This window comes from Chaetodon auriga, chromosome 7 (genome assembly GCF_051107435.1).
Source record: "Chaetodon auriga isolate fChaAug3 chromosome 7, fChaAug3.hap1, whole genome shotgun sequence".
Classification (NCBI taxonomy): domain Eukaryota; kingdom Metazoa; phylum Chordata; class Actinopteri; order Chaetodontiformes; family Chaetodontidae; genus Chaetodon; species Chaetodon auriga.
In genome coordinates this window covers 27,530,811-27,545,000 of record NC_135080.1, presented here as the reverse complement: position 1 = coordinate 27,545,000, position 14,190 = coordinate 27,530,811, and the positions used below count along the sequence as shown (strand labels likewise).

At 41.5% G+C, this 14,190-nt stretch overlaps 1 protein-coding gene across 12 annotated transcripts in view; it reads left to right on the top strand.

Moving 5' to 3' along the window:
• Positions 1–14,190, top strand: part of LOC143323080 (protocadherin Fat 3-like) — a 244,803-nt gene that overhangs the window by 143,349 nt on the left and 87,264 nt on the right. For 7 of the 12 annotated variants that reach the window (XR_013077385.1, XM_076734698.1, XM_076734689.1 and 4 more), the window contains 2 exons: positions 651–719; positions 10,121–10,263. Coding sequence is in view for 11 of the 12 variants with exons in the window: in XM_076734698.1 (XP_076590813.1) it covers positions 651–719; positions 10,121–10,263 (212 nt within the window). In the remaining variant the exon portion in view is untranslated. The remainder of the gene's footprint in view (positions 1–650; positions 720–10,120; positions 10,264–14,190) is intronic. The other 5 variants (XM_076734696.1, XM_076734694.1, XM_076734693.1 and 2 more) reach the window with 2 other exon arrangements.

Genomic DNA, 14,190 nt, shown 5'->3' with positions numbered 1-14,190 from the left:
GAAAAGGCTTGCCTTTAAAATGTGTTTTTAGAAACCATTTGAGTGAAATGCCAACACAGTTATGCAACCAATTAAGTTAAATAGCATGATCAATGGTGTCAAAAGTTGCTGTCAAATTGAGATGAGAATGGAGTATTCGCCTTTGTTTGCATGAATAAGAATATCACTGGTTACTCTCAGTAGTGGTGGTCTCAGCACTATGCCTGTAACAAAACCCAGTTTGAAATTTGTCAAAGATTTTATGACAATCAACCAGCTTCAGGAGTTGGACCTCAGACCATTGAACTTACCTATGAAAACAGATAAGAAATTAGCTTTTTCATCTACGTTTAGCCTTCCTATATTCTTTTCTTTGTAGTCTGATGTTGTTGTTGATCCAAGGGGTTGCATCAATACAGCCATGAGTCAGTGTAGCAGTACTAAACCAAAAAGAGTAAAACTTACTTTCAGTAGACTCCATCCCATGAAAAATATCTTCAGAGGCTTAGCTCATCTGAAGAAGTGGCTTTCTCTGTCCTATCTTTTCATTTTGTCTCCTCTCATTTGCTCATCACGTCATCCTCCTGTCCTGTCTGCCTCCCTCAGTCCTGTCTGTCCTTCCTGTCTCATGTTCTCTCTCCTCTCTCTCCACAATGCTCCATTCCTGGAAGGTCCCAGGTCTTTCCGTGAGATGTTCTATATTCTGCAGAGCGCTTGTGGCAGGAACTGTTCTTCAGAAGGTATCTCGCTTCAAAGTTCCACTACTGCTCTTTGCTGCTGTCTCTACTTCCTTTCCTTTCCTTTTCCTCACCTTTTTTGTTGACGCTCATTGTGCACCCCTGTGCTTCTCATCAGTACTGCTGACCTGTTCCTATGATTGGTTGATTGGAGGTGGTTTACTGAGGGGAATAAACCACACAGAAGCTCAGCCTGAGTGGATGTGTGTGTTTGTGTGTATTTGTGTTTGTGCATTTCACATGAATAGGCAACATTGCAGCCAAGGTTAATTGAAGGGATGAAGCTTTGGTAAAAAGGTTTCACAACCTTTTTATCTGCTCACATGGCAACAATCTTTGGGTTACCTCCTTGACAGCTCTGTTGAACAACTTGCTGTTAGCAACACCTGTACATACAGTTCCAATGGAATTAACACATGCCTTCACGTAGCACTTTTCACACATGCACGCAAATCCCCTTTGATCTACTGACCCACAAGTTAACTAATGGCTGCACTTGACTGTTTGGTACTGGGTTTGGGGCTGAAGAAGCACAGAACATCCTCCACCACCCAGAAGGAACACCAATCAACCAGCAAGCAGTGTCTAAATACCCAGCAATCAGAGAACAAAACTCAACCCACAACAACCAGCACACATACTTTAAACCCAGCACCCAGTGTTCAGTTTCTAGCTACCAGTACCCAGCAGCCTGCATGCCACACCTCGCACCCAGCAATTCACAATGTGAATTTAGATAAGATTTTAGATTAGATTACATTCAACTTTATTGTCATCAACAAATGGGGTGGTAAGAGGGGGGTGTCAGTGACCATGGGAGGGTGATGGGGGTTGGATGGGGGGCTGCTGGGGGATGGAGTACAGCAGGATAACAGCTCTGGGGAGGAAACTGTTCCTGTGCTTGCTGGTGCAGGAACGGAGGCTCCTGAACCTCTTACTAGATGGCAAGGGGTGCAACAGTCCATGGTTGGGGTGGGAACTGTCTCTGCTGATGTCCTTCTTAGAGACTGCTTGCGCTGGAGGTCCTCGATGACAGTTAGCTGGGCACCAGTGATGTACTGACTGTTTTTTCACCACCCGTTGCAGGGCCTTCCACTGGGAGGCTGTGCAGCTGCCGCACTATACTGAGATGCAGCTACTCAGGATGCTCTTGATGGTGCAGTGATTTGACAAGCCATGTTAACTTTCTTCAGTCTCCTCAGGAAGTAGAGGAGTAGAGGTCTAGCCTTCTTTATCAGGATGGAGAAGTTTAGGGTCCAGGAGAGATCCTCGGAGATGTGGACGCTCAGGAACTTGAAGCTGGAGACATGTTCAACCTCAGCCCCGTCGATGTGAATGGGGATGTGACTGCAGCCTTTAGTTTTCCTGTAGTCCACGATGAGCTCCTTGGTCTTCTTGGTGTTGAGGGTCAGGTTGTTGTCGGCACATCACATCGCCAGCTGCTGAACCTCATCCCTGTAGGCTGACTCGTTGTTGTTGTTAATCAGGCCTATCACCAGGGTGTCGTCTGCAAACTTGATGATGGAGTTGGAGCCATGCACAGGCATGCAGTCGTGGGTGAAGAGGGAGTAGAGGAGAGGGCTCAGCACAAAGCCCAGGGTCATTGGGTGTGGTTGTCTAACCTAAGAGACTGGGATCTGTTGGTCAGGAAGTCCAGGGTCCAGTTGCAGAGGGAGGTGCTGATGCCAAGGTCACTTGAGTTTGTTGACCAGCTTGGAGTGGATGACTGTGTTGAATGCTGAGCTGAAGTTGATGAACAGCATCCTCGCGTAGGTGTTGCTGTTGTCCAGGTGGTGGGGGTGAGTGCAGTGGCGGCAAAGGTCATTAAGCCCCACTGCAGCTGACTGCTTCGGTACCAGCATGATGGTGGTGGTCTTGAGGCACATGGGGACTGCTGCCTTGGCCAGTGACAGGTTGAAGATGTCAGTGAAGACCCCAGCCAGCTGTTCTGCACAGGCCTTGAGCACATGGCTGGGTATGCTGTCAGGACCAGCAGCCTTACGGACGTTCACCCTGCTGAGTGCAGAACACACATCATAAGTTGAGAGTGTGAGTGGCTCTTCATCTGGTTGGGGAGCAGTTTTGATGGCTGGTTGTTTGTTATCCCGGTTGAAGCGAGAGTAGAAGTTGTTAAGCTCATCAGGGAAGGAGGCCTTGCTGGTTGATGGGGCTGTCTTTTTTGGCTGAGTCTGTGATGGCCTGGATGCCATGTCACACGCGGCGGGGGTCAGCATTGCTTTGGAAGTGCTCCTCCATCCGTAGCTTGTGAGCATGTTTAGCTTCCCTGATGCCCCTCTTCAGGGCATCATTGTTGTCGTCGTTGTTAATCAGACCTATGTGGTGTCATCTGCAAACTTGATGATGGAGTTGGAGCCATACACAGGCACAGTTGTGGGTGAAGAGGGAGTAGAGGAGAGGGCTCAGCACACAGCCCTGTGGGATGCCAGTGTTTAGGGTCAGGGTGGTGGAGGTGTGGTTGTCTAACCTAACAGACTGGTGGATCTGTTGGTCAGGAAGTCCAGGGTCCTGTTACAGAGGGAGGTGCTGATGCCGAATATACAAAGAGTAACTTGAAGCATATGTGGGGAAGGGGTCAAATGGAGGAAAAAAACAAATAAGCAGAAAAGAAATGATAATAAGTAAGAAAATTTAATTGATGAGTAGAAGAAAAAAAGGAGAGTGGTTTATTTTGTTAGTTGAAAAATTAAATAAAGTTGTAGAGTAACCCTGAATTCAAACTAGACACAAGGCCTCAGCAGCACATGATGCTGAAGTGTCCATACGTTTAGATCACACCAGCTCTGAGATATGTGTGATTACACTTTGCTGAGCCACCAGGGTAAAAAAAAAACAAAAAAAAAAAACATACTTGTCATGAAAATTCAGGAGGTCGCCTCTGGATGTATATGGAATGTGTTTCTCAGAGATGGTCTACTTTGTTCCATTTGTAAAAATGTAGCATATCTGTTCGGTGAATCTGACAAGTGATGGATACCAGAAATGTCTCAAAAGAAGCTGATGCTGTCCGTAAGATCAGATAGAGAGAAAGAGGAAGCAGTAGTGGCTGAGCAGTTTACCTCAGAAACAAACATTATAGATTGATGAGCACAGAAGGTAAATCATCTGTGTGATTGAGGACAGGTTAAACATTCTGCACACACACAGAAATATAAACATGTTCAGAACTGCAAACACATACAGAACATGCATGCTCACGTCATCCTCAAAACACACATCAGTGATCCATTTAGAGCTGAAGCTGCTTGTTGTCCACCCAGCAGGCTGAGTCAGACAGACACACAGACATCAGTGATCAGACTGGATCACAGATCAGCCTCAGCCTGGTCCACAGTGCCTACACACACCGACACTCAACTGTTAAGAAACCGCTCACACAGATGTCCACCCACGCTAATATAAACACATGGGTGCATCTTCAACCTTTATATACAGTAATCATGGAAAATAGTGTTCATTAAAACTTTATATTGGGATTGTTTAATTAAAGTTGTATCTCACACTTTAATGGCTCTCTTACTGTAGGCCAGTCTTTTTTTCTGTATCAACTAGCTGTTTAACCCTTTAAACCAGACTGACATTATTTGCATAAAAAGTCACACATTTCTTCTCAGCTTCTAACTCCACTCTCAACATCAAACCATACAAATGCTGCTGGACCCAGCAACTTAGCAACAACTTCCTGCTAGTACTCAACTATGTAAGTGTGTCCACCAGAGACAAATGTGAAAACAATAAAAAAAAAAAAAAGTAAAAATTGAAAAGATAATTCCTAAAAATTCAGACCTCCCTTCATAATCTACATATTTAGACCTTTTCTTCAGTATTACAATAAATCAGTTGAGAGTAGTCTGTTCATCTATAGTTACAGTGAAGCAGGAACAGCTAGTAACTAATGTGGTTTTCATGATGCAGATTCACGTGAAAAAGATATTGTCATAACAATAAACTTTTCACGTAATTACGTGATACTGAGCCCCCTTTTTTTCCTCGGTGTGGCAGCAATATGCGTCCGTAGACTCCAGTGCCAAAACTCAGAACATGTTTATCTCCAGTGCAATCCAAAACTTTGCCATAAGCCTGTAAAACTGTGACTTGAAAAGTGAGGATTAAACAAAGTGACTTTCGTGGTTTTATTTTTCTTTTCTTTTTAGTATAAGCATCATAAAGCTTCTCCGGTGTTGTCAGGCTATACAGTAGAAATGGTCTCGATGGACAGGACACCCTACTACATATTTCAGTATTTTTATCATCTGCCTCATCCATTATTTTCTCTAATCAGGACACTGAACTGTTATTTATCATTTATTTACATAACTGCCACAGAGGATACAAAAGAGACATTAAATATGATTCGTGGGGTGGAAGAGGTTAAGAAGAAGAAACGTACTTTATTTTATGACACTACATGCATAGGACACGCTCACGCCATGCTTCGTGAAATTATTTCTCCGCATTTGATCCATCCATTGTCCGTCCCTCCTCCGCGGCAGACTAGGAGTGGTGGGCTGCCAGTGGGGACCCAGTTCTTTTTCTGTCACCATTGGTCAGGTGGTGATTTTCTTGCGTGTTTTTAGTGGGGGTATATTTCATGGAGGATACCTCAGGCCCACAGCGGGAATCAAACCTGGGACCTGAGGCGACTGTGTTTCCACCGTGCCACCAACTCTGTTATCACACTTCTTCCATTTTTCCAGTCTCGTAATGTATAACAACAGGGCAAGATGAGACATCACCATGCTCTGTGGTGAGACAGCTGTCAAGTTCAGCCAGTGAGTATCGTCTCAGCTTCAGCTTTTAGAGGAAACAAGTTTTTGATGTAAGGCTGGTGTGGAATTTTTAATTAGTTTTGACTTTGACTTTGACTAGTTTTGACTTTAGTTAAATTTTTAGTCTTCACTTTAGTTTTCAGATTGTTTTTTTAGTTTTAGTTTAGTTTCAGTTTTTAAGAAAGGTTTTGTTTTAGTTTGGGTTTTACAGTAGATTTTGTTTGTTTTTGTTGGGGCCAGGTATGATGTGTTAGAAGTAGCACATACAAGACAACAGCTTTTGTCATCAGGGGATACCAAAAAGACAGTCTAGAGCAAAACTTCCAGCAAGTCAGCCCCACACACACAACAACAGCAGACCGTCACTTCTGGTCAAAAACGGACACAAACAGTGCTGTACCAGAACCAAAGACACTTTCAGCATGCCAAAGTGGTGGACAGATGTGTTACTACCATACAGCATCTAGACCTGTGCCTGAATAACATTAAAGACCACCCAATAATATACATTTTACTGTTTTCTTTCTTTGAAAATAGAAGTGTATTAAACTAGCTACATAGCTACACTTACATTAACCTAAAGCATCTCCATTGGTTTTTGCGATGTGCATGAGCATAGACTTTTATGATGGGACGGGATTGAGGAAGGCAGACCAGACATCCAACAAATGTCGAGGTTAAGAAATGGTATGGTTCACTTTAGGGATGTCTGAAATTATATTACAAGTTTCTTCCACGCATGAAGGAAATAAATTGCAATACTTACTATTACAGGTGAGAAGGATATCCAAATGCTTGTGAACTCCTTCTCTCACTGCAGACTCCTCACATACCTGTGTCTGAATCCCCCTGACCCCCTCCTAGACCATAAATCTGCTTGCATACCAAAAGTGACTTTAAAACTAATTTTTATTTAATGTTTTAATGGGTCATGGTGGAGGACTCAAATGCAACCTTTGCGCATAAACAACTATAACCACAGCAACACACAACAACAAATAAAAACAGTTACTGCCTTTTGCACTCTCTTTTCTTTTCTTTTCGTTTGTTACTCTTTTCTTTTGTTCTGCCCTTTTTCCATGTCTGGAACCGCTGTGTTTCTGTTTCTTTTGCCACATGCTCCAGAGTAACTTTGCCTTCTAACACACGATTTTTGTATTCTTTATTTTCACGAGCCAAGTTCACTGCAAGGTTGAACTAGAAGAGCCAGTGTACCTTAGAGTTGACATTTTTGTCTATTAGGTAACCATACTCTTTCACCACCACCCAATTCATTGCATAGTTCACTTTGTCATCCAGAAATTGATATTGCTTGTTTTTTCCATTTTGACTATTAGAGTGTGATTATCAGTCATTTCATTTATCCTGTACTCAAAGATGGTGGGTTAATAAATTTTCATTTAGGGCAGATTATTGTAAATTATATTCCTTTGAAGTACTGACAGAGATCAGTTTAATTGGGAATTCATTTGGTTATTAATTTTCCTCCTCTGAAGTGGTACCCCAAACCACTTGACAACAAATAAAGACTTTCCCTATATTTTATGCTAAAAACTAAATCTGAAATGAATTTACATTGATTTGAATTGTGTTTTAATTATTTTGTAACCAGGCAATCATTTCAGTTTAGTGTTTTGTTTTCACAATATGGTTTATCATCTTTTTCTGTCATCAGTGTGTCATTGATATTTAGAGGTCACACAGCAAATCGCACAGCCCACTTAACAGTATGTTCTGCAAACTCACTCCAACTTCAAAACTCTCTATTGTCTATTTAAATACTCTTGGGCTCTCTGTGGTTGTCCTCAATTCAGGTCATCTCAAATCCTGCTTCTCTTTGATCATTTAATGGCTGAATAAAAAGAAAGAATTTCTCTCTCTCTCTCTCTCTCTCTCTCTCTCTCTATATATATATATATACATACATACATACATACATACATATATATTTGTACATGATTAGACAAAGCGGTCCCAGTCTTTTTGATACTAAAAAAATACACTGCAGCTGATGATAGTGCACTCACATTCTGTCACAATAATCTAAATATTCTACACATGTAGAGTAGTAATATAGTAGTATATATTAGAATTATTTTAAATATTACAAAATAGAAAAACAATGTGTTGTTGTGGCCTTCTTTATTATTGTGTACTGTATTCTTAAAATAAAAACTTGAATCAATAGAATAAACTCTAATTGCAAATCTATTATCTAATCTTTTATCTTTGCTTGCTCTTTGTCATTATTATTTGCAAATATTTCTGGATTTGAACATTATTTAGGCTGCCAAAAGTAGTGTCTTTGTCTGGGAAACAAAAACTGACTCAAAGATTTAATTTTCCTTTTTTTCCCCTTTATTTACTTACTAATGTTGAAAGCTGAGCCCACAGTAATTCAATTATTTAAGGGATTCAAAAGGATTTTCTCATTCAATAGTTGGATTTAATACAGTATTCACAAACACTAAAATGCGATTCAACTCCTAACCTTACTATAAATGTTCATCTCATCCATGACAGTAGTGCAACATTAAGACAAAATATCACTCACTGTGAGACTACAGTTCTGCTGACAAGTGGGGAGAGGCTTGTGTGGGTCTAAATCTGTGGGACTTCCCATTTTTTACATCAGAAATCTCTTGAATGAGTGACAATAATTTCAGTTCAGTGGATTATTCATTTGTGCAGACTGACTACCCCATCGATCTGGCAATTGAAGTGTTCATTCACCAGACACTTTAGCAGTTAGTAGTGTAGGGGACCAGAGGAGGACTGTTTCCATAACAATTTCAGCACAGCTGATTTACTGTAATTACTATGATTGAAGAGATGAGCCAGAATGTTGCGGAACTGAAAGGTGGCTGGGATAGAGGCTGGCGTGTGGGCTTCTTCAAATGTCCTCCACAAACAGGACATCAAGGCACATGTTGCTGGGCACACACACGCACAAACACACAGTCAGCCTTGGCTGATAGGTGATGGGCTGAGACCTGAGTTGATGCTGTGCTGTCTTGATAGCAGCTTACAGCCTTGCTCTGTTAGTGTTGTATGTTTCCTTGTGACATGATGGAAAGGCAGATATTTTGACTCTGGATAAGTCACTTCTCCAGTCATCCAGACTTTCTACTTGGGTAATGATTTTATTGTCTTTGTAATCAACACATCATCAACATATATCCTGGTGTGGCATCTTTGAACATGTGGTAGTCTGTACTCAAAAGACTCCTGTTGACAAATACTAAAGCTTCATCTGTCCACTCTGTAGCAGTTTGTTCTGATGGTTTGATCATTTTAATCAGCTTGAAGTAGACAGGGGAAGCAGGGAAACATGGTCTGGTTGACCAAGTTGCTTCCCTTGGTGGGAATGTGGACATGCTGGTGGAATTTAGGTAAAATATTTCCAAAGTCTGTTTGATTTAGATCACCAGATAAAATAAAAATACAAACTGGTTGATGAACTTCCTGTAGTGCATTTTTTGAATTTGTATCTGGAGGAAATGTAAACAGCAAGCAATACAAAAGGCTAGTGAATTCTCTGGCAGATAATATGGTTGACATCAGGGAAACATCGCTGTCAACTTTGACTAAACATCATTGATGCATTCCACCTCCCATGGTCTTACCAAAGTCTTATGTTCTGCCAGTGCAGGACACCATCCCCCCAGTATTGTGATGGAGCCACGTCTCTGCAAAGATGTGAGCACAGTGGTCTCTGATTTACCATTGCTGACTTAGCCTTATTTACAGTCTTATTTCATCCCCTTTATTTTCCTGTGGCCCGATATTGGCCATAAGAAGGTTGGATAGTGGAATAGCCTTAGGTCCCAGCTGAGTTAATTTAGCTCCTAGCACAGCACTCCTCCCTGTCTTGGTCCAGCTGGTCTGGCTTGATGGTCAGGAGATGTCGTGGGTGGTGACTTTCTCAAGGTCCACTGCACTTAATCCAATTCCTTTTCCAATGACTGTATTTCTGTCATAAGTAATATGTGCTTCGGTAATAAAGGTGAAAATAACAAATTCAAACAAAAATATAGCCAATTTTATGAGAGCTCCTGTCACACACACAGAAACACACACACAGAGTTTGTGTTGTTGTTGCTGCTTGCATGGCCAATGCTTGTACTTCATTGCATTCCTGTGATCTTTGCAGGACTGTGTGCAGCTGATATATATGTCTCTGTATGTGTGTGTGTGTGTGTGTGTGTGTGTGTGTGTGTGTGTGTGTGTTGAGGGAGCATCCTTCCCTCCCTCCCACCTCTACACCATCACACACTCAAGGGCAAATCAATGTATGTGCAGCAGTGGTGTCCAGTCATGTGATGTGAAGTCTGTCTGATCGATGTAGTCACTCAGTTCCCCAACTAAGAGTATACACCTTGTATGCAAAACAGCAAAATTTACTACTGGGTATGACATATTTAAATAAATGTAAGGACATTTCTGCACATGGTTGCACATGACTGAAAACCATTGGACTATAAATACAACTGTCTGGTTTGTGTGCATGTATATTCACATATCCATCATAACTGGTGTGCTGTCTGGTGAGTATGTTGAGTATTTCTGTAAGATTTACAGTGTGTGCTTCTCCTGTCTGACCTTCCTTGTGTGGAGCAGGGGGGAACAGCGACAGTGTGTTTGACATAGAGAAGGCGGTGGGCACCATCATTATCGCCAAGCCTCTGGATGCTGAACAGCGTTCCCTCTACAACCTGACAGTGCAGGCCACAGACGGCACCAACACTGCATACACACAGGTACCACATAACTATTATTTCACCAACCTTTCATTGTTTGGTGGTATACAATTATACCTCGTGTAGCTGTTTTTGGAAGAACTTCAAATGCTAATGCATCAGATGCCACTGAGGAAGAACGTGTCCATGTCACTGCTCCAGTGGATTAGTAGAGGGTAAATTGGGAGGAATAAGTGAAAACAGTATTAAACATAATAATTAATTATTTGAGCAATGCATTAACCAACAGACACATTAAGTGAATTCTATCAAGCACCGCTTCAGTGCTAGCCCAGTCCCCTCATTCTGAAATAGTCTTAAAACATTGTCCATGAATCAAAATGACTCACATTACTAAATACAAAGATTTTTCTGAGCAGAGAATGAGCAGTGCTATTTAGCCCTTCAGTAGAAGTTATACATGGGCATCCAATACCACTGAGAGTCTGAACAAACATGAAATATGGTGATTGGCCAGCATATTGAGATGTCATAGAAGGTTCTTGTTCTTGGAGAGTATGGAAATACATAGTGTTTCCCCCTTTCCAGTTGCACTTGCCACAGCTTTAATTTCACTTCAAATGATTTCAAATTTGAAAGCAGAGAGCTGAGAGCCTGAGATTCAGCTCTGAGAGATACTTGATAATATCCACCACAAATGACAAATCTCACAGATACTTGCTATCGCTGAGTTTCCATGTCAGGTTCTTCCCTTCATCTCTATGAATTATTTGAGACAAACTGGCACTTTGCAACAATATTCCTTTGTCTGCTGCTAGCAGCTCAACAGCAACAACAAGGCACTCCTTTACAAATTCTTCTTCTGAATGAGGTTCCAGCTTCTTAGCTATTAGTTCACTCACCACAAAACTTGCTTGCATAACATTGTCTCTGTAAGAATGTGGTCTTGTGAGAGCTGCTTGTTGAGCATCCAAACTCCACTCAAGAGCATTAACTTTATCCACGTGCATCTGTCCTTGCAGCTCATCTAGTGTATCATGTTTTAGAGCTCCAATGACACTCAAAATTAGTCTTTTTCATCAATGCGATTCCACATCCCCACCATCCAACTTATGCTAGGATCAGACTACATGAATCTAGCCTGATTTTGAGATGATTTTGTTGTGGCCAACAAATTAATAGCGTCACGGTTGATCATGAACAACAGTCCAGCATTTATACCCCTGTAGTGTGACATGCTAAACGACCTGTCGTGCAGCGTCTGTGATGCCCCATGACAACCCGACAAAAAGTCCAGCCTGTCAGAATTTTATTGTCTTGACATGCCTAGAGTGACATCTCCGACAACATGTTCTTGAGTGTTGACCAATCAGGTGCTCTCTCCAGAGCACAGTCAGGACAAACATGGTGGAGAAGAGGAGGGATGCTGAGGTTGCTATTGTCAGGTAGGACAACGAAAGAGAGCATTCATTGAGCTGTGACAAACAGTCCCCCTGCCTACTTGATGCTTCCTCAAGGGAGTACCAAGACCGAATCAAAAAAGACAAATGTTGGTAAGAAATAGCATAAGCACTTCATCAGCCAGACAAGTAGCTGGCTATGCTGTCATTACATTATCCCTGGTCCTAATTGCAGGAAGATGCTTCTCATTACTCCAGTAGCACATGTTTAGCTTGCTACTAATTCCAGATCCAGCATAAAATATTAAAAAAAAACAAATTAAAATAGCCTGTTTGATGTAGCCAATGCAGCCAAGTCTTCTCCTCGTAGAATAAATGATTACCAAAATAATAGCGTTAGTAATTCAATCCCCGACCCCTCCTGTGCATGTGCCAAAGTGTCTTTGGGCAAGACACTGAAACTCAACTTGCTTCCATTGTGCAGGCCAGTGCCTTGCATGGCAACTCTGCTGAAATCAATGTGTGATTGAGGGGTAAAATTGTAAAGTACTTTGTCTGAAGACATTATAAATATAAATATAAATATAAAGACATTATACATTATCAGTTTATCATAAGATATCCTCACCAAGTTAATTGAGGCAAGATACACGAGTAGTCAGATAACTAGACAGAATTATTCTTTCAATTATGAGACATACCGTCATAGAAGTCAATAGTCACACACACTATTCTGAATGATATTATTATTAATGCATTATTATGAAATACTGTGTGCTCTATGTTAATATTGTCTGAGACACACAAACACACACAGCCACACACACAGCATGTGATATTTTAAGAGAGAGTGAAGAATGACATGAGGAATCCCCCTACCCCCCAACACACGTGCACATACACACACACACACACACATACACACACACACACACACACACACACACACACACATAAACACACACTATTAATCTTGACATTTTCAAGCACAGCCAATTTTCTGTGAACTGACACTCAAGTAGTGTCAACAAAGGTTTTGACAAAACCTCCAGGCTAGTCAAACAAGAGTTTTATAGTTAAAGGTCCCATATTATGAAAATCTCACTTCTTCTGGGATTTGGGGTGTTATTTTGGGTCTCTGGTGCTGCAACATGCACACAGAGTGTGAAATAAGACCGTACATGCTTTTTTGAGTGAGATATGGATTTCTGAAAGCTCCCAAATGAACCAATCGAATTTGGCGCCTACTCTTACGTAAGAAGCAGGCACACATATTCCCACCCACCAGCCCCCTCTCCATTTTCCCTCCCATCGAGGCATAAGTAGGGTGCCTCTCCACCCACCAGATACCTTCTCAGAGATTGGCCATTTCGTTATCAAAAGCATCGTGTTAGGAATCATCATGTCGAGGCGCCACACGCAGCGTTCTGTTGTTGGCCGTAAAGAAGACCGCTCCATCGGCTCCCAGTTGCAGAGGACAGACCATGTACAAATATTCATGACTGTGGTCAATAAATTTTTATTGTATATCTGTAAAATGTTTCATGTGAATAAATGTGCAATATACAATATTTACTTAGTAAAAAGTTGGCTATATGTTCAAGAAAAAATATAATCTGAATTTGTGGCATTGGCTGACTATATTTAGTTTATTATGGTGTATGAACAGTGAAGTTACGTAGGTTATTATAGACAAAACTCACTGCTCTACCCCCGTAGCTGTAAAGGACTGTAGTCAGCCCTGTAAATGTTGCATGCTTAACCTGGATGGTCAATCATGCATGGAGGCCTTTCATCCAGCTGCTGCAGCCATCTTGTAACCAATTATGCATAACATAACATGAGTATCTGCAGTGGCATGTTATCTGCAATCATACACTGCAATCATACGTGAAGGTAAAGGTAATGTGACCTGTGGCACCTCATGGCAGCATATTTTATGTAACTCATAGACCTATGTAATGTATTGAAAAAGCTTCATAATATGGGACCTTTAAGGGGTTATGAAAAAGCTATGGAGCCTACATCATAGCTTACATGTACGTTGGCTACCACAAGGACATCACAAGAAGTGACTAGTCAACTTGGGCTTCTTGTGTTTTCTCCTACACTTCATATTGGGTGTTTCTTTCATTTGTCACCCTTCTCTATCTTCCTTCCCTGCAACAGCCTGCCAATCACTCTGCCCAGCCCTATCTCCTCTTTCTCCTGGCATGTCAGTTTCTGTCACCACCCAAACTGCAAAAGATCCTGACCTTGTTTCCTTTTGCTTAGCTCCTAAGTATAGCAGCAGCTTGTGTCCTGCTGCCCATGGTTTTCAGCCCTGGAAACTTACCTGAATCAGCGCTCGCATTCTACCACTCTTGCCCTGAAAATCTACAGTGGGCAGACAGACATTAATTAGCCACATTTTCACATTAAGTAGGTATACTGCTAAGCTCAGTGATTCATCAGAAGCTTCTGATGAAGATGCTTTGTCTCACTTCTTTTTTCAAAATATGTAAGTGGGGGGGGGGTTCTTTTTTAAGCAGTATATGGACCATGAGGTGAATTTTAAGTCAGGAATCTCAGCATCAGAGATATTTGA